This window comes from Vipera berus (assembly GCF_964194415.1).
Source record: "Vipera berus genome assembly, chromosome: 5".
Classification (NCBI taxonomy): Eukaryota; Metazoa; Chordata; class Lepidosauria; order Squamata; family Viperidae; genus Vipera; species Vipera berus.
In genome coordinates, this window is record NC_138207.1 from 82866261 (window position 1) to 82890811 (window position 24551).

The 24551-nt window shown below is 42.5% G+C and overlaps 1 protein-coding gene across 3 annotated transcripts in view; it reads left to right on the forward strand.

Annotated features, from left to right (window-relative positions):
* MICU1 (mitochondrial calcium uptake 1) overlaps positions 1–13514 on the forward strand; it is a 163109-nt gene extending 149595 nt beyond the window's left edge. For all 3 annotated transcript variants that reach the window (XR_014026589.1, XM_081328895.1, XM_081328896.1), the window contains 2 exons: positions 2245–2334; positions 12168–13514. Coding sequence is in view for 2 of the 3 variants with exons in the window: in XM_081328895.1 (XP_081185021.1) it covers positions 2245–2334; positions 12168–12328 (251 nt within the window). In the remaining variant the exon portion in view is untranslated. The remainder of the gene's footprint in view (positions 1–2244; positions 2335–12167) is intronic.
* The last annotated feature ends 11037 nt before the right edge of the window (positions 13515–24551 follow it).

Genomic DNA, 24551 nt, shown 5'->3' on the forward strand with positions numbered 1-24551 from the left:
TTGGGAGGCAAACCTATTTATTCATATTGTTTACTTACAAAATTTATATCCAGAATTCATATTATATTCTTTTCAAAAGTAGCAAACCTTAGAATTGTAGTCATATTCAAACAGTTAACTTGATCATCATGACCCAGATTGTTGGGGGGCAATAAGCTGACTTTGTAATAATGCCGCTTGGGGGGGGGAAAGCCCTAATAAGCAGGCATATACATAGAATGAAGGCTATTGCCAAGCACATTGGTTTGTGCTTAAATTGTAAGCCGCCCTGAGTCTTCGGAGAAGGGCGGGATATAAATGGGATTAAAAAAAACAAAACATAATGACTGCCTTAAATCTCACACATCTTTCTTTTATCCTTTGGTTTCTGTGCAAGAAGAAGAAGTTACCTCTTAGCCATCTTCCTTGCTGATTTTACCATTTCATTTCATAGGCCAGGATCTCAAATGCTGGGATCCCGCTTTAGGATCCTAAAATGGAAGTGGGACATGCCCCATATTCTTAAAAGAAGAAGCCATGGGCCCTTATTCCTCAACTGAGCTTTTGAGATTCACAGTTTTATGATTTTGCCTATTCTCTTTGACCCATATTCCTCAGAAAAGGGAGAAAGGAATGAATTAGGAAGCTTCCACAGCATAGAGTTGGAGACGCCATCTATTCAAGTGAGCACAGAGGTGACTGGGGCAGGCTCTGGGCCTTCCCCCCCCCAAAAAAAATTCTGAATAAAGGCCTCTCTGTTTTCAAAGGCAGGATCTCTTTAAGAAGAGATTGGACAGCCACTTATCTGGAATGCTATACGGTAAGGGTGTCCAATCATAGGAACTTTGGGACTTGTGGACTTCAACTCCCAGAATTCCCCAACCAGCATGGCAGGTTGGAGAATTCTGGGAATTGAAGTCCACAGGTTTTGACATTCCAGGGTTGGACATCCCTGATATAAGGTCTCCTGCTTAAGCAGGGGATTAGACTTAGAAGATTTCCAAGATCCCTTCCAGTTCCATTTAACTGTTAAGGTTATTATTCCTGAATACTGTTGATTGATTCCCTCATCCCTGTAATAAAAAAAGAGGGGGGGGGAAGCAGCAAAGTCTCACTCCTCTGCAACATTTAATGGATTCCAGGCTCTGTGCCATAGAGAAAAATTCTGACTTCCTAGGTTGTATGGGTGACTCTCATCAGTCTTCAGATCTTGGTACAAATTATGACCTATAGCAGACATGTCAAACACAAGGCCCGGGGGCCGGATCCGGCCCGTGAAGTGGTTTCATGTGGCCCACGAAGCCATCCTGGAAACAGGGAGGGAATGGCCCTGACTGCCTTGGCCCTGGCCCAGAGACCCTCCTTCTGCCAGAGACCCTCAGATCTGTCCCACTCCTGCCCAGGCCCCCCTAGGCACCCTTGATGCGAACGATGTAGAGCTGGCCATGCCCACCCAGTAGGCCATACGCACTCTAGCCACGCCCACCCAGTAGGCCACGCCCACCCTGGCCATACCCACCCAGCCCCCTGAGGGCAACTGCAATGCTGATGCGGCCCTCAATGAAATTGAGTTTGACACCCCTGACCTATAGCCATTCCTTACCTACCAAGAATATAGCATTGTTTCATCTATGGAAATGATGGATTAAAGAGTCCTAGGAGGATTTATATGAGTTAATGTATGACAGAATCACCAGGATCATTTCCTGGGTAACCATTACTCAAAAAGCTACATTTATGCAATAAACACAGATGTACTCCCATTGATCCAAGTGACAGCGATAAAAGCTGTTGGCAAGGGCTGTGCTCTTAAGACCTAGCCATCTGGAGCTAGCTGCAGCTATGCCATGCAGGTTTCCCGTATTTAACCCATCAGCTTTTTGAGCCCAGCCTCTCTCTCTCTCTCTCTCTCTCTGCCCCCCTACCCCCCCCCCTTCTCCACTAGTGTGTCAAGTGAATTGTAATCAAACACCCATCCGGAGAACAAATGGCTGCATCTGATATGACTGGCTTCAGCAGTGCAGTTAGATGAGAAATGATATGTTGACTTCAGCATTTTTCACCCTTCCATTTAGCAAGTGCATTTAGCTTGAAAAGGGCTGGTTGCTTCATGTTAAAATTGGGGATTGGTGGAGTGGGGAAATCCTATCTTGACTTTGCTTATCAGGAAAAAAAATGATTAGAGACTTGAGTATGTTCCTGCTAAGTCTTTCATTTCCCACAACCTGCTGACATCTGACTTGCAATGCGTTCTTGTTCTTGCAGATACGATGCAACAAGTAGCCAAAACAGTGGCAAAGGTGGAGCTGTCAGACCATGTATGTGATGTCGTGTTTGCCCTTTTTGACTGTGATGGTGAGTATCCTCTATTTACCTGCAGTCTCGTTCTCATATAAGAGAAAAACAGAATAACAAGTTCGTAGGGACCTTGGAGATCTTCCAGTCCAATCCCCTGCTCAAGCAGGAGACCGTATACCATTCCAGACATGGTTGTCCAGTCTCTTCTTAAAAGCCTCCAGTGATGGAGCACCACAACTTCACTATTAGGAAACTTCTCCTTAGTTCTAGGTTGCTTCTCTTCTTGATTAGTTTTCATCCACTGTTTCTTGTCTTGCCTTTTGGTGCTTTGAAAAATAGGTTGACCCCCTCTTCTTTGTTGCAGCCCCTCAAATATTGGAACATTGTTATCATGTCACCCCAATCCTTCTTTTCATTAGACTAGACCAGGGGTAGGCAACCTCGGCTCTTTTATGACTCGTGGACTTCAACTCCCAGAATTCCTGAGCCAGCCGGCTCAGGAATTCTGGGAGTTGAAGTCCACGAGTCATAAAAGAGCCGAGGTTGCCTACCCCTGGACTAGACAAACTCAATTCCTGCAACTGTTCTTTGTAAGTTTTAGCTTCCAGCCACTTAATCATCTTTGTTGCACCTCTCTACAGTATTGTATTGAGATCAGTGGGGAGCCAGGTTCAAAAGCCCTCTCAACTCTAAAGATCACAAGGTGACCTTGGAACATTCACCTTCATTCAACATTGCAGGATTGACAAGCCAGGGCTATGTGGACGGGGGCCCATCCTCATAGCCATGTTAGATGTTTTCTCCTATCCTTTCAACCATTGGCCTCTTAAGGTTAACTTTATGCTTCAGAACTAGGCCAGCCATACGTTCATAATATAGTGTGAGGTAGTTTCATGGACGGCTTAGCTTCTCTGCTATCCATTCTGCTCCATCCAGCAATTAATTCCTCTGAGAAGAAAAACAACCACCAATTATTCTCCCAGGATTAATGGGTACTCTCTGTCAGTTCATCCACTGTCCTTTTTGAGTTCTATCAGCCAATCAACTGGAATATTGTCTGATCAATTCAGGGTTGTTGTGTTTTTAAATCAGCTCAGGTTCATTGTTCATTTGATCAACTTTTTTTTTTACTTTGGACATCTCCAGCTATGTATTTATCGCCACAACTATGCTGATCTCTTAATCTCCTGGAAGTCTGAGAGGATGATATTCCTAAGGCAAGCATAGTCTGTAATTTGGAAAGCAGCTGCCAAGTTATATAGAGACTCGCTGCTGGTTCCTTTGCTTACTTTGGTGCTGAATTGCCTGACTAGGCTGCTTCTTGGCTGATTTCCAAACCTTGCAGTGCTCAGAAATCAAATCCTTTGGTGCTCGTTGAGTGTTTGTTTTACTGTTTTCCAAAAACTGTTGCCCTTAAATTAAGGGCTCAGTCAAATAACTGGTTGGGTGAAATATTATATGTGAAGGCACACTGAACAGCCATTGCTTTGTAGATTCAAAAAAAGCCTAGAAGAGAAGCCTAATTAATGCAGAGGATCAGAGAATGAGCTAGCTTTATTTTCCTTACCACTGGGAATATTGACTTTCAACCAGCATCTGGCCATACATGAGATTGATGTTTCCTTCTTCAAAGGAGGAGGAAGAGGAGGAGGAGGAGGAGGAGGAGGAGGAGGAGGAGGAGGAGGAGGAGGAGGAGGAGGAGACAAAGGAGAAGGGGGGGAGGAGGAGGTGGAGGAAGAGGAGGAGAAAAGACATCTATGGTTGTTTGTTGCAACCATAGATGAAACAACTATCTTGCAATTGGACAACAGAGGTGGTCCAGCAGCAAGAGCTGTCAGCCTGTTGGAACTTTGCTTATCATTAACCTCCAAAGGCTAGTGTATGTCTAGACCAGGGCTGGGCAACTATGGCCCCTTTATGACTTGTGGACTTCAACTCACAGTTCCTGAGCCAGTCACGCTCAGGAATTCTGGGAGTTGAAGTCCACAGGTCATAAAGGAACCATTGTTGCCCAGCCCTGGTCTAGAATGTGTCTAGAACATCCACTGGATTTTTGGGGCTGCAATACCAAGAAAAATGCTTTCATTCTAAAATCTGGTTCAGCTTGCCTCAGCAAATAAATTTAATAATTTATTATGGTTGGTTGCATAGTCAGTTCAATGTTTAGACTGGATTAGGCATTTTTGTCTCCCTGTTCAGAGAACATGGGATAAGTAGTTGTTGGTCTTTAACATCTATAACATTATTAGACTTTAGTCCAAATTCCGTACCTTCTAGGACTGGGAATTTTCAGCCTGAAATCAGATGGGTCCTCCTGATTATTTGTGCAGTTCTGTTCCCCCCCCCCCCCAAACTCTGCAAGCATTGTAGCTTCTACCATATAAGAACATTTCCGTAGTTCTGGTTGCTCTTTTTCTGCACTTTTTCAGCTCTGTAATATCAAACTATTGTTTGTTATTTTCTGGTGTTGGTTATAAATCCTATCTGGATCATCATAAAAAGAAATGGTGACAGAAATATAATTGCAACACAGTAGTTTTACTAGTGCACTAGCAAACAAAGCTGCTTGTAGCAAACCAGCCAACTCAAGGTCTTTTCTTATTTTTACGCTTACCACAGGTCAAATATATTTTAGCAACCTCTTCTTTTCTGCCATATCCCCATGGATATTTTGATGTTGGTTTCCTCTCTGGTTAATCTTTGAGGCACCCTTTAGTTATCCTTATCTGTTCCAGAGTTAAAATAATGAGTTTCTTCTTAATCAGGTAATAGGAGAATGAGCAACATCGAAGACATTGTTTCAAACATCAAATGAACCTGTTCTTGACTTTTGCCAAACAATTTTAGTTGGATTACAATTCAGTAGAACTAAAAGCAAGAACATTTTGTTTGTTTTTTTAAAAAAAGGTAAAGGTTCTCCCGCACATGCGTGCTAGTTGTTTCCAACTCTAGGGGCCGGTGCTCATCTCCGTTTCAAAGCCGAAGAGCCAGCGTTTGTCCGAGGACGTCTCCGTGGTCACGTGGCCGGCATGACTAGACGCCAAAGGCACACGGAACGCTCTTAACTTCCCACCGTAGTGGTCCCTATTTTTCTACTTGCATTTTTACGTGCTTTCGAACTGCTAGATTGGCAGAAGCTGGGACGAGTAACAGGCGCTCGCTCTGCTACACAGCACTCGGGATTCGACCCGCCAAACTGCCGATCTTATGATCGACAAGCTCAGCATCCTAAAACAGAGTCCGAAGGAGACAGAGCTAGTAGGAGAAGGCTGAGGCATCCCCCCCACCTCTTCATAGTTAATTTGTTAGCCCACCTGTAAATCTTGCCAGTCTACCTTGCCCTACCTTCATATGCCATGCTTCCAGGACCTCAACAGCAGTAATGGCTTTCCATCATAGCGTTGGTTCCTCAGTTTTGCATTTCGCCCACCACTTCGTCCAATCTGCAGCATCGACAGGGCATAAGCCTATGGCTCACATGTCTTCCTGCTAGCAGTCCATCCATCACTTTTTTGGTTGTCTTTGGGACCACTGGCCATCTGGGCTTGAGTGCAAGTGCCTGCCTCGCAATGGATTCCACATTAGCGCCAACCATATGTCTGTACCACCACAGCCTCACTTCCTTCTTTTTGTCTGGAATTGGGGCGACTTTGAAGGCCTTCCGGATGTCTTTGTTTGTAATATGACCCAGCTGTGTGAAACAGACACCCCAGTGACCATCTGACCAGTCGCATTTTATTGTGTGCAGTGACTGCTTGTGTCTCTTCATCGCTGGCCAGCATTCCACCCCATAGAGTGCCACTGGGTGGACAACCGTGCCCAGTGACTCTCTATGGGGCAGAATGGAGCAGACAGGCCAGGAGATTATGATAATCATAATCACAGTACTATTGTCTATCCAACTGGGTCAGCCATTCTTGAATTTCCCACCATTTTCCTTTCCCTATTTCTCTCAGGCACTGCTGCCAGTGTCCTTGGCCACAAGCCTATCATGTCCAACCATTTCACTCCCCTGATTGCTCAGCATATTCTTTCTCCTACTTCCACTTAGCCATCACCATCCTTAGCTGTGTTCACACTCTTCACCCTACTTCTGATCAGAATAGGTGTGTTTTGATACAGACATGGAGCACCTGAAACAAGTTCATGATTTTACCAAGGATGAAGCTCAGTTCAGAAGAGATTTTACTTTACCTTGCAATAAACATTAGAGGGGAAAAGAAAATTTTAGTAAAAGAGAAATAAATCAAGTCATGATTACACTATAACCTCCGGCCTCCTATTAAGAGAAAACATATACTGCTGTTCTATTCTGCTTGTAAGCTTCCTAAGAAGTCCATACTACTTATGTTGTGTCACAGCTTGTTAATATTCTGAATCCAAATGTATTTCTTAAATGTAAGTTAAGATAAAGGACAGACAAGAGGAAGAAAAGGTTCAATATCTTAGTATAGGGAGCATTCATAAGGGGCCTGGTGGCCTAGTAGTTTAGACACTGGGCTGGTCAACCAGAAGGTTGGCAGTTCAAGACCCCACCTCCCATTCTTGCCCAGCTCTTGTCCACCTAGCAGTTCAAAAGCATGCAAATGCAAGTAGATAAATAGGTACAACTTTGGTGGGAAGGTAACGGCATTCCGTGCACCTGTGGCATATGGCCAGGCTGGCCACATGACCACGGAAATTGTCTTTGGACAATGCTGGCTCCCTCGGATAGGAAATGGAGATGAGCAGCGCCCCTAGAGTCGGACGTGACTGGAAAGAGGAAAACCTTTACTTTTAGCTAGGGAGCATCCATAGAAAAGCAGAAATGAAATCGTTGCAATCAAAATGGAAACATCTGACCAAGGATTAGCTTTCCTATGCAGACAGCGCAAGTTCAGTATTATTACCGATTTGGGAAAAGTACAAAAGTAGGGCTAGTTTTAAACTAATCTCCCCCAAGCTGAAATCGTTACTTTCATTCTAATGGGAGTTCAGTATATCTAGAAGGCAGCAAGTAGGTGAACATAAATTTAAGAGGTTGCTACAGAAGGTTATTTGAAAATCAGTCCTCCAGGGCTCCGTGTGAGTTATCTCCCTGAACGGGACCATTTTGCTGTAAAGAATACTTTGGAAAAGACAGTTTGTTCTTAACTGAGGCCAAGTGCATAGGGATTAAAGCTGTTAAATTATTTTTCTTCTGATAAGATTGGGGAAAGCAAACAAAAATTAGTCTGGGATTTCAAAATCTTGACTCTAAAATAGGCCACTGGATGACAGAGTTGATTAATAATTTGTTTTGTTGGTAACGCTCCCTTCTGCCTTTCAATCTTTCTCATTAAATTACCTGTACATAACTCCTAACCCCCCAAAAGAAAGAGAGAGAGAGAGAGAGAGAGAGAGAGAGAGAGAGAGAGAGAGAGAGAAAGAAAGAAAGAAAGAAAGAAAGAAAGAAAGAAAGAAAGAAAGAAAGAAAGAAAGAAAGAAAGAAAGAAAGAAAGAAAGAGACAATTCCCTGTCTTGGAGAACATTGGAATTATTTATTTATGAAATATGCAAGCCTTTTTAGTTTCAAGGACTCAAGGCGGGCAGTATGACTTGTGCCACACACGAAATTTCTTACCGAAGCTACAGCTGCATACATCCAGCTGAAGAAGACAATGGGACAAATTTCAGGAAAAATCCAAGGTTCCGTTGCATGAGTTAGCTTTAATTCACACTCCCAGTAATAGCTTCTTAAACGTAAAATTCTTAAAAGGTTGCTCACGTTGAACTAAAACATTATTAACCTGTTCAGAGAGCCAACTATGTTCAGTTTTGCACCGTTAGATTTTTTTTTCAAAATCCAAGGCCAAATGGACTGCGGTTCTGCATACTTACAACCAAAATTGAGCCTAACGTTTCTGTGGCTAAGGGAAACATTCGCTAAGCGAGTTTTACCCCGTTTTACAACCTGTCTTGCCACAGTTTTTAAGTGCATCACCGCAGTTGATAAGTTAGCAACACGGTTGTTAAGTGAATCTGGCTTCCCCATTGACTTTGCTTGTCAGACGGTCACAGAAGAGGATCACATGATATGCTGACTCTGTAAACCGCTTAGAGAGGGTTGTAAAGCACTATGAAGCAATATATAAGTCTAAGTGCTATTGCTATGACATATTGCTTGTGATATGCCAAACGGTAATCTAAATCTAAACAGAGGAGTGGCTAAGAAACCCTCTTGCTTATTTATCATCTTTTAATCTACCTAATGACAAAAGAGTTACTTACTAAAAAAAAGGGGGGGTGAGTTATAAAGCAGAAAAACACAAGGCAAGAAGTATAATAAAGTAAGATTACAATATCTGATTAGGGATTTTTGAACATTTTACTTGACTTGCTTTTAACACAACGTCTACCAAATGAGCAGAACCTACTTTCCTATTTCATGCTTCTCTGAGAGCAGCCTTCGGCTTAAAAACCAGATGTTCGTATTGATTTTCCTCTTAAAATAAATTATAACTGCAGAAAAGAAATTAAACTTTAACCCCTGCACCAAATAGTATGGTATAAAACAACTGCTGCTCCAGCCATTACTTTAAAAGTCTTCCCAGTCATCTGAACAATTTTGCAGCTGGTAAAAATCCTAAAGTCGTGTAATTTTTCAGCTAGGCAGAGAATGACCATACACGATATTAACCTTACAAATGAAAATTGTTGACTCTTTTATTCTGCATTGGGTATTATTTATTTATAATGTTGGGATTTCTGGTTCACAACTATAACAAAATTTGGGTTGGGTAATCCATATTAGTGATGTTTCTTTTTCACCGAGATGTTTCTTTTTTGTGTCTCAGCGTGCCAGCTTAGCAAGGCATTCCATTTAGCTTAACCTAGTTTATTTTGGACGAAAATAATGGACCACTAGTAGAGTTATAGATTCGGGGAACTGAGAAAAACGTAGAAATAACTGCATTTACCTAACCCAGGGGTCGGCAACCTGAAAAAGGAAAAGAGCCACTGGGAACTGGTTCCATCACACATAAAAAAAAGTGGGAGCCGTGTGTGTGTGGTTTTTTCTTGCACATGCGTGGACGCGCGCGTTTGCCATTTTTTAAATGTGTGATGGAACCGGCTCCCGGTTGCGCGACGGCGATGGCCCGTCTGCACAGCTGCCGCTTTCGGCAGCCTGCAAACATGCCGCGGCAGCTTTCTCAAAGAGCGGCGCCACTGCCCGTTCGCGCAGAGGTACGCGCGCACCTCTCCAAAGGTTTGGGGAGGTGCGCGCGCACCTCCACCCATTTGGAGATGTGCGCGCGCACCACTGCCCGTTCGAAGAGGTGCACGCGCACCGGGCGGCTGGGAGCCGCAGGAGACGGCTCAAAGAGCCGCATGCGGCTCCGGAGCCGCGGGTTGCCGACCCGTGACCTGGCTCAGGAATTCTGGGAGTTGAAGTCCATGAGTCATAAAAGAGCCGAGGTTGCCTACGCCTGACCTAACCATTTAAGTTGTATTCTTATTTTTTTATTTTTTTTGGGGGGGGGACAGAAAATACAGTTAGTTCTCAGCTTACCACCACAACTGAGCCCCAAAATTCTGTTGGTAAGTGAGTCAGTTGTTAAGTGAAATTTGCCCCATGTTATGACCTTTCTTGCCAAGTTGTTTAAGTGAATCACTGCAGTTGTTAGGTTAGTAGCACGGCTGTTAAGTGAATCTTCTTCCCTATCGTCTTTGCTTGTCAGACGGTCACAAAAGGGATCACATGACCCCGGGACACTGCAACGGTCATAAATATGGGCCAGTTGACAAGCATCTGCGTTTTGATTATTTGACCTTGGGGATGATGCAATGGTCTAAGTGTGAAACAGTCATAACTCACATTTTTCAGTGCCCGTTGTAATTTCAGGTGGTCACTAAATGAACTGTTTGTAAGTCAACCTGTAGTACAAAACATATTGGCAACTTATTTGCTCAGCTGCTGGTTAAAAGCCAATAAACCCTATCGCGCATAAAAAGAGAGAAGTTATTTTAGAGTTGTGATCTCTCAGCTTCTAACTGCATCCTTGCAAAATGGCAAAACTGGATACTCTCAGAAAGTCCCTAAGCTTATTAGAAATCCCTATGTTTGATAGAACTATTATAATTTTCAATGGCAATAAAAGGCATTCTCCTGGAGAAGTCTGACTGGGTCTGGATAGCTGAATGGCTTGTTATAAAAATGTCTGAATCTTAGTTCATTGTACAAGTGGGTCACAACTGGAGTGAGTTTGAAAAATGTGATAATTTAGTGCAGATTTGGGGCTAATGCAGCCCAAAATTCTGTTAATATTAGCCTTGTGCGTGCACAGCTGCAGTTGGAGTCTTAGACCTTGCTAATTTTCATGCGTGCAAAATGGAAAAAAAGATTCCATGAGAGAAAAACATTACACTTTTTTATATATAAGAAGGCTTATTACTACATTAAACAAAATTTGATGTAATTGAACAGTGTGAGAGAGGTCATAGCATCTCTAAAATAGGACAAGATATAATAATAGAATTCCTTTGTTTTCATTTTGCTTTCTATAGTTTGACTTTGTAGGCCATAAATTTAAATTAAAATATATTCTTTTTGTCCTTTGTGGTACTATTTCATTGATTTACATATAAACATTTATGCTTAAAATTTCTTACTGTCTGTTTTCTTCAAGCTGGAACCAATTACCATATTTTTCACAGAAATGTCACTTTGAATGGTGCAAATTCAAATAATGTGATGATAATTCATGGGATTAATTAATTGCATTAATCAAGGCCAACTTGTATCGTTTTTCCTTGCATCATCAACTCTTTCATTTGAACATAAGAGGAAAAAACATTCCTGTATATCTCTTTAAATACCTTTTTAAATGCAACATGAAAGAATAGTAGGGAAAATCGAAGTTAATTACAGTATATGTAAACCTATGTACCTATTTTGTTAGCATGGTTTCAATTGCTAGTAAATTTAATCCAGGCAGGAATTGCTTTCATTACTGAGTACAAGCGAAGAACATGTAATGTACTACTTTATTACCTATCTTGAATTACAAGCTTTCAAGAAGTCTGCTGAAAAATAACATCTTTCTCCATATTATCATCAAGGCACTACTTCAGTGAAAAACCATGATTAGATTCACTTTCTTAATAATCAGAGTTCATGATAATAATTTGAGGGCCAGAATCTCATTGAGTCATGACAGTGGGTCTTTGTATATTACTGTACTTGGCTTTGTCTATATAAACATATACTTGACTACAAGAATAAGGCTTTTTGTTTTTTTAATTCTCCAAAAGTCTCCCTTTTTCCATCCCAACCAGTTATAGTGAACAAGAATGACCATAGCCGTGGAGCAGTAAAAAATTATTCTTTCCATAAAGGAGCCATCAAAATCTGAAATATAGTATTTCTGAATCATAAATGTGGATGATGAGCAAAGACAATTAGAAAAACAGGAGAGACTCTGCTTAAAATAACAAACAGAAACAGACCCGGGCCACAAAGAAATTGTTGGCTATGCTTTCACTTAAAAAATAACCCTGTTTTTTCTTTTAAAAAAAAATCTTGGTGGTTTTCTTTTGGGGAGGGAGCGACACTAGTAGGAATTATACCAGTGTTGCACCATAATTTATTTAGACATCACAAATGAAATTAGTGTTTCTGATCAAGAGGGGAAATGGGCCAATGTGGATTCAGTAGACATTAGTCTTCAATGACTTAAACATTTGGGCAGGGCTGCTGCAAGTTTTTATTATTATTATTGTTATTATTATTATTATTATTATTATTATTATTATTATTATTATTATTATTATTATTATTATTATTATTATTATTAATTATTATTATTATTATTATTTTGCTTATTTACATTTCCCATTCTCTGAACTAGTCTTCCCTTTCCTTCCCTCAGGAAATGGAGAGCTGAGCAATAAGGAATTTGTTGCCATCATGAAGCAGAGGCTTATGAGGGGTTTGGAGAAACCCAAAGACATGGGCTTCACACGGCTCATCAGGGCTATGTGGAAGTGCGCTCAAGAGACCGCCTGGGATTTTGCCATGCCCAAGCAATAATCACCAGAAGACAAGAGAGCCTGGCTGCATCACCGACCTGGCAAGAATCCTGAATTCTCCTGCCTTCCTCCGCATCGTGGTAGATGCTCCACGATGGAAGGTCTTCTTCAGTGGAGGGACTGTTCTTCATTACAAGCGCTGAAAGACAAACCTTGGGAGGCAAAGACTGTTGAGCCACATGGCTTAGTTCAAAACACCTAAGCAGAAATTTGAGTCCACTCCGACATTTATCTTGATAGTTGGTTTGCTTACTGACCTACAAAACACGTTCCCGTTTTCCATTAAGTTTTCTTCTTCTTTTTTTGTCTCTGGATGGCCAAACCAAATCCTTTGTTACGTAGGTTTGAATATTCCATCTCTAGTATCTCTAGTACAAAATGGCCGAGCAAAAATTGGTTCAGTGGACAGTACATCAGTAGCAGACTGAGTAGAAGGGATTTCTTGGATCAAAACAAAACAAAAATCAGTAGACTGAACGTTTCCCCTTATCCAGTACCCCAATATTGATCTGAAGCATTTGAAAGATAAAGTGGGGAGGGGGATCCTGATAAAAGGATCCTGACATTCAGAAATCCTTGCAAAATGTCCAGATATAGACTCTTTTCTCAGTTGTCTGTGAGTTTCAAAGCAGAAGGCAAGTGGGGTGTTAATATGAAGGAATTTCTGCAACAGGGCTCATTCAGCAAAAATCTGACTTTGCACTATATTATGGAAAAAACTGAACAGAATGTTTCTTGGTTAATGTTTCTTTGTTGTTGTTTAAATACAGGGTTAAATATAATGTTCTTCTCATTTCTCATTCCCTAAGAGTTACCTTAGACTTTGACCCTTACCAATGTATGCATTTCTGTCTGTGTTTTTTCCTACTTATGATCTTATACGATTAGTTCTTAAAACTGCTTTTTACAGAGATTTGAGTGCTTGTAAAATATTATACCAATTACAATAGATCCCAAAAAAATCCCTGGAAGAAAAATGTTTCTGTGGTGTCTTTCTCTATAGGAAATCCCCTGGATTTAAGCCAGGCTGACTTTTCTCAGCAATAACATTCAGCTGAACTTCTGCCAAAAGGAAAAGGGATGAATAGAAAATTTGATGCAATTGATGTCTTTTCTTAATATATCAACTAACAATCCCATTTCATTGGTACTTTCATTGGTACTAAAGATGCTTTTTCACAAGGCAACTGGACTTTCTTTGTTTTTCTTTGAAGTCGTTTCGCTTCTCATCCAAGAAGCTTCTTCAGCTCTGACTGGATGGTGGGGAATGGAAGGATTTATACTCCTTGCAGACAGCTGGTCATTTGCATTCTTTTAGAGAGTCGTTGAGGCCACTTGGAGGCCTCTTTACTTGTGTCCTCAGGGTCACCTGAGTAGTGCAAATGGGTGTGGAGCCTTCTTGGAACTGTTGAAAGGATTGTTGTCGACTGGAGATAGATGATGTTGGATCCCTCCCCTTCTGTTGAGAGAAGGCTGTTCAATTTTGGCATAGATGGCCTCTTTGACCCCTCTTTCAAGCCAGCGGTCCTCTCTGTCCAAAATGTGGACTTTGCTATCTTCGAAAGAGTGGCCTTTTTCTTTCAAATGCAGATGGACTGCTGAATCTTGTCCTGATGGAGAACAAAGCCAAGAAGGCTCCACAAAAAGCATCTTTGGGTTTACTATGACCTGGATGACTGAGAATCTCCATAGACATTGAGAAGCAATGACCCTGCTTTTTATGTAAGAGGGTACATGCCCCGGCATTTCTATTACACTATTCCTTTTCATTATGCAAAACACAGAAAAACGGGTTAGAAATGAATAAGCCTAGCAAATTGAGGCATTAGGTAAGAGAAGAGGAAATATACATCTGAATCGAATTTACAACCACATGTATTCTTATTCCTCTCATTATTCACTGTTCATCTCAATGCCTTTGTATGCTTGCAAACCTTCTTTAGCCCAATCCAACCATACATTGATTTAGATGTAGGATTTTGATCTTGAAACTCCTCTCCTTTTTCTTTGTGATGATCTCAACAGCTGCCCCTCATTATTTCCTTCGACACTTTCATTTTTCCTTCCTATGTTTGCTCTGAAACCTGATCCTCATTTATTCTCTCTCTCTGACTAAATCACCTCAACATCTCTCTCACACACTAGTTCTATTTTGATCTTGATCTGTATTCATTCAGCACCCATTCGTGCCTCGATCTATCAATTTATTCTTTGTATTTCAACATGCCCTTACGCACAGCCCTGTTACTCGTCCCAGCTTCTGCCAACCTAGCAGTTCGAAAGCACGTAAAAATGCAAGTAGAAAAATAGGGACCACTACGGTGGGAAGGTAACAGCGTTCCGTGCACCTTTGGCGTCTAGTCATGCCGGCCACATGACCACGGAGACGTCTGTTGTGATTCAGGGTCAGCCTGTGGGTTCGGCAGTTGGGTCGGACGATTCAGAGGAGGAGGAGGGGGGTGTTGGAGAGGTTGCTGAGGGTGTTGGAGAGCTTGCTGATGGGAGCCCTCAGCCAGGCCCCTCCCATCTGGTTATGACGCAGACCCAGCTGTGTGAGCCTGACAGCGTGGATGAAGATGACCCACAGCTGGCCCTGTTCAAGGACGCCCGACGCAGGAGGCAGTCAATCAGGAGTAAACAGAGGAAGGCAATGGGGCACCACGGAAGGAGGCAGAGAGAAGCCACGCCCTGAACTGTTTAAAAGGGGAATGCGTGGGAGGGCTGGTTTGCTGAAGGCAACCGTTTGAATAGCTCCTGTTTCATGCAGGCTTAGTTCCAGCCTCTTGCCTTCTTGTAAAGGGGTTGTCCCTGCCTTTTCTGCAGGGCCGGTAGTAGGCTGGTACAGAACAACGTCCTCGGACAAGTGCTGGCTCTTCGGCTTTAAAACGGAGATGAGCACCGGCCCCTAGAGTTGGAAACGTCTAGCACGCATGTGCGGGGGAACCTTTACCTTTACCTTTAATATAAAATACAAAAGCAAGTAGCAGGAGAGAAGAGAGGGAAAGGCACAAGGAGAAATGTAGAAAAGAAGGGTGAAAACTAGTATAAAGCAGTAACATCAAACCTCAACTTTTTACTTTTACATAAACTAGCCATTTCTATAACAAATCTATTTAAAATCGGGAAAGCCCAAAGTGTCCTTCCACTTTTGTGCATAAAGTAGTCTTCCTGCCATCAGCATATATAACAGCATATATTATCCCTTGTATCCATAACATTAAACAACCATGGGGATATATTATGTACTCTTCTTAGATCAGGGGTGTTGAAACTTGGCCTGGCTGAGGAATTCTTGAAGTCCACAAGTCATAAAAGGGCCAAGTTTCAAGACCCCTGTCTTAGTCCCTGCTCAGTTCTCAACCATTAGCTAAGCATTCCATTTATGTTCACAAATGCTTTATTCCTATCATATTACTCCATTCAGCAGCCTTCAGCTTCAGTTTATGAAAACCATTCCATAAATCAAGTACATACACTTTGTTGTTTGAGTCCTCTAAATCAACAAATGCACAACAAATGTTCTCCTATTCATGTCTATGGGGGGGGGGGAAGGAACTGGTGTGCATATTGATTTGTGCTTAGAGTGTAAGCCACCCTGAGTCTTCGGAGAAGGGCGGGATATAAATGGGATTAAAATAAAAATAAATATTCCTGCTTGGTTATGTCCCAGATTTTTCTTACCGTTACTTCTCTTTCCTTTCAGTCCTAATTCTGCCAAAGCAGGAACCTTATTCTCTTTCTGTAGTTTTTGCTGCCTCTCCAAAGGAACAATAACCACGTTCTTCCAATTGTCAGGCACAGACAGTCTTCACACATGTTAATAAACTCACAAAGCCACTTCACATTAGTCACATTCTGACTTGAACATTTATTCACTTTGTCTATTCTGGCAGCCTCACTTTTTTTTTCTCCAGCATTCTCACTGCATGTATTAATTACTCCCTTTTTCATCTCTTTTTTTTTCCTCCTGGGCAGTAACATTTATAGCGTTTGTTTTAATCCCACTTTTCAACAAAATAATGTCAATGATCGTTCCCATAGAAATCTCTAAAATTTTCCTTCAGCCTTCCCCTGCATCAGTTTTAGTTACTTCAATTACTTAACTCCTTTCGGCCCTTATAATTTTTATTTATTCTGCTTGAGACCCCTTTTAAAGCTTTTTCACCTCCTTACAAAATAGAGTTGTTTTTTATTTCGACGTGATGTCCCGTTGCCTGGAGGCGGTCCGGGTTTGGATGGGGAGAAACAGGCTTCGTCTCAATCCTGCCAAGACTGAGTGGCTGTGCATACCAGCATCTCAGACTAACCAATCTTTTCCATCGTTAACTATAGGGGGGTGAGGTGTTACCCCCCCCCCCCGTTGATAGGGCTCGCAACATAGGCGTCCTCCTGGATTCACGGCTCAGTTTGGAAGATCATATAGGAGCCGTGGCCAGGGGGGCTTTTGCCCAGGTTCGCCTGGTGCGCCAGTTACGGCCCTATCTGGACCGAGATGCTCTACGCACAGTCACCCATGTGCTCGTGACCTCCCAGCTAGACTACTGCAATGCTCTCTACATGGGGCTGCCCCTGAGGACCACTCGGAGGCTTCAGCTGGTGCAGAATGCAGCCGCGTGAGTTGTGATGGGAGTCTCCCGATACTCCCATGTAACACCTCTTCTCTGCGAGCTGCATTGGCTTCCAGTTGCCCTCCGGGTGAGATTGAAGGTGCTGGTGATGACCTATAAAGCCCTAAATGGCATGGGCCCAGATTATCTGAGGGAGCACCTGCTGCCAGCGTCAATTTCCCATCGTCCTGTGCGCTCCCACAGGGCGGGCCTCCTCAGGGTACCGCTGGTCAAGGATTGCCGACGAGCAATCACCAGGGGGAGGGCGTTCTCTGTGGGCGCACCTGCCCTATGGAATCAACTGCCAACGGAACTCCGGACTGCCCCCGACCTTCGTTCATTTCGCCGGGACCTAAAAACCTGGCTCTTTGAGCTATCTGGTCTGGACTGAGGGATTTTAATGTTTTTAAATTGTGATTTTAATTTTTTGGGGCTAACTTAATTTAATTTTATTTTAATTTTATATTGTATTGTTTTTAAATTTTGCCTTGTAAACCTCCCTGAGTCCTTTGGGAGTAGGGCGGTATATAAACCAAATAAATAAATAAATAAATAAATAAATAAATAAATAAATAAATTTCCATCAAAATCATTCTGCGTTTCCTCTGCTTCTCTTAACCATTCCTTGCACTTTTTTACGGCATTCTTTGCCTTTTTTTTCTGTACCTATGCATTGCGTATCAGTATTGATTCTTATTTATTTCTAGCCATCGGTCTCTTATATTCATTTTTCTTATCCACAGCCTTTCTCCTTTCACGTCTCTAACCCTCACCTGAACCATGTAGCCATAATTCTGGAATAATTGGCAGCAAAGATTTTGCATGTCACAATCACTTTTTTACTGAAACAGTATACTGTTTCTTTTCTTTTTCTTTAATTATGAATGCGGTTCAGCACCAGCCCACTGTAATAACATGTCTGTCATTCTCACCCAAAGAGGCTTTTTCGAGAGGCAGCTGTTGAATGTCTTTCCTTGAAGACATTTCGCTTCTCATGCGAGAAGCTTCTTCAGTTCTCAATTCTTGGATGAGAAGCAAAATGTCTTCAAAGAAAAACAAAGAAAATCCAGCTGCCTCTTGAAAAAGCAGCTTTGGGACAACCAGTGGCGTAGCGTGGGTTGTCAGCACCCGGGGCAAGGCAAGTAATTTGCGCCCCCTAACCCGTGGATTAGCTTCTTGCTGCTGCCTGGGCTGGTCTGGTGTGGTTCTCTCCCGCGCTCAGCGCTGCGCTGGGCGGCCGCTGCACTGTCCCTCCCCCAGATAGTCCCTCGCTCTCTCTCCGCACTGCACCGCATGCCTGGCACCCCCTCCCTCCACAGTGGGCGGCGACCTGGCGGCTCGGATCGGATTCGCACAGCCAGCACTGCAGTGAGAGAGAGTGAGCCAGGCAGGGGCAGAGAGCTGTGAGTGTGAGCGCGCCCCCCCAGATGTTGCGCTCGGTGCGGCCGGCCCCCCTGCACCCCCCACGCTACGCCACTGGGGACAACCATGACCTGGATGACTGAAAATCTCCACAGACATATCTGTCATTCTCATGCTTGACTGAAAGATCCCAAGACCTGATGATTCCTTCTATGGACATATGAAAATTATTTCAACCTTTGTGCATCCCTCAGTTGTATTGCCATTCTTGTGCACAAACTCTTAGCGGCTATGTTCAAGATTTTAACAGGGTTATTGGAAAGCTTGAAATATTTATTTCCCCCCTAATAATTGTGAGTTATTTAAATTGTGGCATTAGTATTTCAGGAGTAAAGGTGATCAAAGTCATGGTACCTTGCACAGCAGAGTACAAAATTATTCTGAGAAGGACACTGGGATGCTGTTTGTTATGGCAGTGGCGTCCTTTCAAAAAGCTGGATTTAAGAAGATCTTGGCTATGTGAAATGACACCATTTCTTCTGAAAACATTGACTCCTGGATTTGCTGTGCATTTGGGATATGATCCCAAGATGGTGCTTCAGAGCCCACAGGAGCACAAGGGTGGCACCATCTGCAACTCTTAAAAGCAGCTGCATCTTTTCCTGAGAATTCACCCATGCTAGTCCTAATACTATGTGTTCGTTTACAGGAAGAAAAAGCAGGAGTAAAAACACTGTCAGTCCCGCAATGAAAAATAGATTGTTACATTCAACCTTAACCTTTTTAACAGGTAATAGTTAACAGGTAATGTATATTAAAACCGTAGTCACTAATACACCGTACAGAAAAAGTATACTTTCTAAGGATAATGTGTGAAGTTAATACTTATATTCTTCTGCTACCAATGGTTACAGACAAAAGCCTTTACTCACAACTGAGTTGAACTGCTATCCATCCATGCTTGAGAGGGCAGGAGAGCAGATGCATAACATTTGCTGCCTTCTCCCTCCACCACCCCATCTCTATCCTGCCATTATTGTGTCTTTTCCGACTTACTGATGAATTGTGCTGTCTTGATTTTGTATGTGTAGCATGTGTAGCACATTTTCCTTGGACAGCAAAGGTGACTAACAAGTGAATAGTGGAGCCCATGACACCAGACATATCACTGGAAGGCAAAAATCAGAAAACTGTGTGTCTCACTTATTTTGGCCACATCAAGCAGGAGAATTCAGTGGAGAAATTATGCTTGGAAGAGTTAACGGTAAAAGCAAACCAGGCCGCCAAAGAACACAATGGCTGCGCACCATCAAAGTTCACACAGGTCAGAGTATAGATAAAGGTAAAGGTAAAGGTTCCCCCGCACATGCGTGCTACTCGTTTCCGACTCTAGGGGCCGGTGCTCATCTCCGTTTCAAAGCCGAAGAGCCAGCGCTTGTCCGACCACGTCTCCGTGGTCATGTGGCTGGCATGACTAGACGCCAAAGGCGCACGGAACGCTGTTACCTTCCCACCGCAGTGGTCCCTATTTTTCTACTTGCATTTTTACGTGCTTTTGAACTGCTAGGTTGGCAGAAGCTGGGACGAGTAACAGGCGCTCACTCTGTTATGCGGCACTCGGGATTCGACCCGCCAAACTGCCGACCTTTTGATCGACAAGCTCAGCGTCCTAACCCACTGAGCCACCGCGTCCCTTAGAGTATAGATAGAACAACTCAAAGAAGTAGTGCAAGATTGGAAGACGTGGTGGATTGCCAAGAGTTGGACACAACTGAATGGATAGCAGCAGCAGGTGATAAGGAAAAGGATCCACTGATTCTTCTGTCTTTGCCTTTCCCTCTTCATTGGACCATCAGCCAACAGGAAAAAGTGCCATCAGTCTCAGCTCTGCAGCAGGGATGGAAGAGATCTGGCTGCAGGAGTCTGTGATTCGTCTCTAAAGTCTTCCTTAAGTCCCTCTTCCACTTTTCTACCTGGGTAACTGCCAGTATGTTGCAAGACAACGGAAATGCAGAAAGAGAGGTAAATTCCAATGATTTAGCTTAATGGAAATGATTAATAAATAATGAAAGGGCTTCTTGAATAAAACATAAATGTTATCTTTAACTATTTAAAATACAGTCTAGCCTACATATTTTTATCAAATCCATGTAGAGTTAAAAGCTCAAGCTTCCCAAAGCAGTGGAGACTGGAATGGGATTTAGAAGGAGTATTCAGATGCTTCTCAACCACAATCAGTACATCCTTGGGATAGGATATTCATCTGACAAACAAATGAACACAAGATCATAAGACTTGTGTACTTGGGTGATTTCATCTACAACCCTCAAGGAATCAACAAAACTGGTGAATGTAAAATTTACTTCAATGTAAATCAAAATGCCACAGGAGGGACAGATAAAATAGACATAAATAATATCCCAAAGGACAAAAGGCCACATCTTTTATTAGAAGGGCAAAAGGCAGAGAACCAAAAACAGGTGACCTTGAAGGAATAGAAGCAACTGAGAGATTGAGCAAGGCACTGAGCTGGAAATAAAGAGCCAATGCAAAGCAGGGCCCAAGGAGACTGGATAGATATTGTTTGAAGAAAGGTCAAAGCCAAGGCAGGAAAGCAAACATAGCGATGTTCATCAGAACATGAATAATAAAACCTTCCCCAAACTCTGGGATTTCTGACAGCTTGACATTGTACAGTGTGGCCTTGCCAGATGGATGTGAAGAGTTTTCCTAATTGCTCAAAGTCTCTCCAAACAAACTATCTTCTACATGGCAAGAGAATACAGACTGGAGCTTTCTTTTAAATGTGGCCAGCATTTCCTCTGTCTTAACATGGACTTCTTTGTTTCTTCTTTGTTCAAAGTGATACCTGTAAGGTCCCTGTCCCGCTCACAGCAACAGGGGAGAGTAATACAGCAATGATCAACCGGAAACATGATTTCCCTTCGGTTCTTATCTTTACGCTACAGTACCTTTATCAATTTCAACCATTAGATACAAAGGCTGAAACAACTGCAGAACCATGGTCAAGAAAAAGAAAGTGCAATAAAAGAAATAGAAAAAAAATAGAAGAAAGTTGGTCTTAAAGGTAAAGGTAAAGGTTCCCCCGCACATGCGTGCTAGTCGTTTCCAACTCTAGGGGCCGGTGTTCATCTCCGTTTCAAAGCCGAAGAGCCAGCGCTTGTCCGAGGACGTCTCCGTGGTCATGTGGCCGGCATGACTAGATGCCAAAGGTGCACGGAACACTGTTACCTTCCCACCGTAGTGGTCCCTATTTTTCTACTTGCTTTTGAACTGCTAGGTTGGCAGAAGCTGGGACGAGTAACAGGCGCTCACTTTGCTACGCGGCACTTGGGATTCGACCCGCCAAACTGCCGACCTTCTGATCGACAACCTCAGCGTCCTAACCCACTGAGCCACCGCATCCCTTATAAAGTTGGTCTTACCGCTCTACAAATAACTGCATATTTTATCCTTCCAAAAATCACAAAGAGTTGCTCATTGCTGTGAAGACCGCTACTGTCCTAGGATTAATTTTGTTCACAGCTATGGTGGACCAGACTGGAGTTCAAACTCAAAATCTTGACAACACCACCATTTTCAGACAACCCATGAGGACATTGAAACTATATTTCCTGCTATCCTTTGTCCTTTATATATGGCTTTCATCATAATGTTCTTTTTAGTAAAGAGGTTTGCCTCATTAATTCTATAGCTTGAAAAGTGGGGGTTAAAGCATTGGTGAAGGAAAAATAAGAATCTAATTTTGCTTAGCTTAAAACGGAAAGTTTCTAAAGGATCACCTGGCATCTAGTAATGGCTGATTTTTATTTTTTTGCAAACAACACTAGGTCACAAGGCTCTGGGTCTTATTTTTTATAAACAAACACACATATTAAACATTTGTTAACAATGAAAGCTAATCTATATTACATCAGAGCATCCGTACTTATTCTTTTTAAATTAATTTTTATTAAATAAATGTTTACAGAATAAAAAACAATAGAAAGAGAAAGGGAAGGAGAAAAAAAAGGGAAAGGGAAGGAAAGGGAGAGGGGAGGGGAGGGGACAGAGGAAGGGAGGGGACAGAGGAAGGGAGAGAAGATTTTCAATCTTCTTTACACCAGTCAAAAATGCGTTGATATTTTATCCTCTCTAAGGGTTAAATCATGGCTCCTTTTTACCATATTGCATCCTTTTTCCTCATCAAACCCATAAATCACAAATTCCTTCCCCCCCCCCCCGTTTTCACAAAGCACAAAGCAATCTTCCCATATCAAAACCCAACCCCCTTGACCAGTCCACTGGCAGCCAATGCTTTGCCACAAGTTTGTTTTGAGAATGCTGAGGTATAAGACAAATAACAGGTCAGCCTTAGGGCACAGAGACCTTGGAGTCCCTAGTTCCCACGTGGTTACAGCAAAAGCAAAAACATGCAAAGAATGCTCCCCCAGAGCTTCTTCCTTCCCCCCACCCCACAACAGAACAGCAGGGCACCCGAAGGCAGCATTCAAGCTGCAGCAGATGTTACCTTCTGGGTGATCAGCACTGCCCAGTTTGCTTCCAATCCACATATATAACTCACAGAAAATAGAAAAAAGCGGAGATCTTGCCGGTAAATATGCCCTTCAAGCGGTATCAGCTTTAGTAGGTAGCCCAGACCTAGAAACCAACTCCACAAGGTGGTTAAGACTATTTTTTTATTGAGATTGGCTGTTACAGGGAGTCCTCAGCTTACAACAGTTTGTTTAGTGATCCTTCAAAGTTACAACGGCACTAAAAACGGTGACTTATTATGACCATTTTTCACACTTACGACCATTGCAGCATCCCCATGGTCACGTGATCAAAATTCAGATGCTTGGCAACTGAATCACATTTATGACGGTTGCTCTGCCCATGTGTGATCCCCTTTTTTGCGACCTTCTGACAAGCAAAGTCAATGAGGAAGCCAGATCCACTTAACAACCGAGTTACTAACTTAACAACTGCAGTGATTTACTTAAGAACTGTGGCAAGAAATGTCGTAAAATGGGGGCAAAACTCACTTAACAAAACATCTCACTTGGCTGCAGAAATGTTGGGCTCCATTGTGGTCATAAATCCAAGACTACCTAATATACCAGAATCTTGTAACTCTGAGCATGCTACACTTTGCTCTTCCCTCAGCAAACTAGGGAGCTGTCTGTCTTGTGATGGGTCAGGTTGTATCCAGTGAGGGTCATCCCAGAAATCTTGACTGCTGCAACAGTCTTGAGAATACTGAGGAGGAAAGCAGGAATTGCTCCCAGCAGAAGGCTGCCCTGCTCTAGACATGATGTTTCCTCTCGTGATAGCTTTGAGCATGAATGGAATCCATACCTGTGAATTTAAGATGACCACAAAGAACCAACATAGCCTAGCTATGTTGGAATTTGGCCTTCTCAGGAACAAATCTTGACTTGCTGAAGGGGAAAGAAATTCAGATGTAGGGACAGGAATTCAGACCCGGGTCGATAGAGTTGTCCTGAACCAGCAGGGCAGCCTCGTCTCCAAAAGAACTCTGGAGAGTACACTGCCCGCTGAACTTTTATTCACCTCCAATATTACAAAAATTACATCAGTCTCACACAAACAGGATACACAGAAATAATTGGATACTCAGGTGCTTATGAGATCACACAAAAACAAGATAGCATAAGATGTATGTGAAGTCTTTATCATAGCGTTTCCCAAACCTCCCACATGCCAGGCCCCCCTCCCAGCCAGGAGAGTGTGCTCTGCACTGAAGCTACAGAGAGGCCCAACTAGGGAAGAACGGAAAGGCTGAAAGGTGAAAAACCAAATTCTTGGGAGACCAAATTCTGGCCGTTCCCACATGTCCCCTTTTTTTGTGTAATGACAGAAGCAGAATGCTTGAGATAAGCTTGCATAACATGTAAATCTTTGGCATTGAAGGTAGAGGTGTGACAAAAACAAAAAGCGAACGGCACAATGCCAGCAAAGAGGGAATACATTGGATACAGCAACACAAACTAATCAATATAACTATAGTTAAAATACCATAAACAAATAAATGCTTAAGCGAAGCTAAATCTGGTAGCCATAGAAAAAGCATTTTCCTAAGTCTATAAGTTGAAGAGCCCCAAAAATACATAGTATATAGGTGGTGGATATATTAAAATTGGTAAAAAGAGTATAATTTTGAATAATAGTAGCTGGAGCACAGACAGGAACAATGCAAAAGCTAATAACTTCATGAGCAGAAGCAGACAT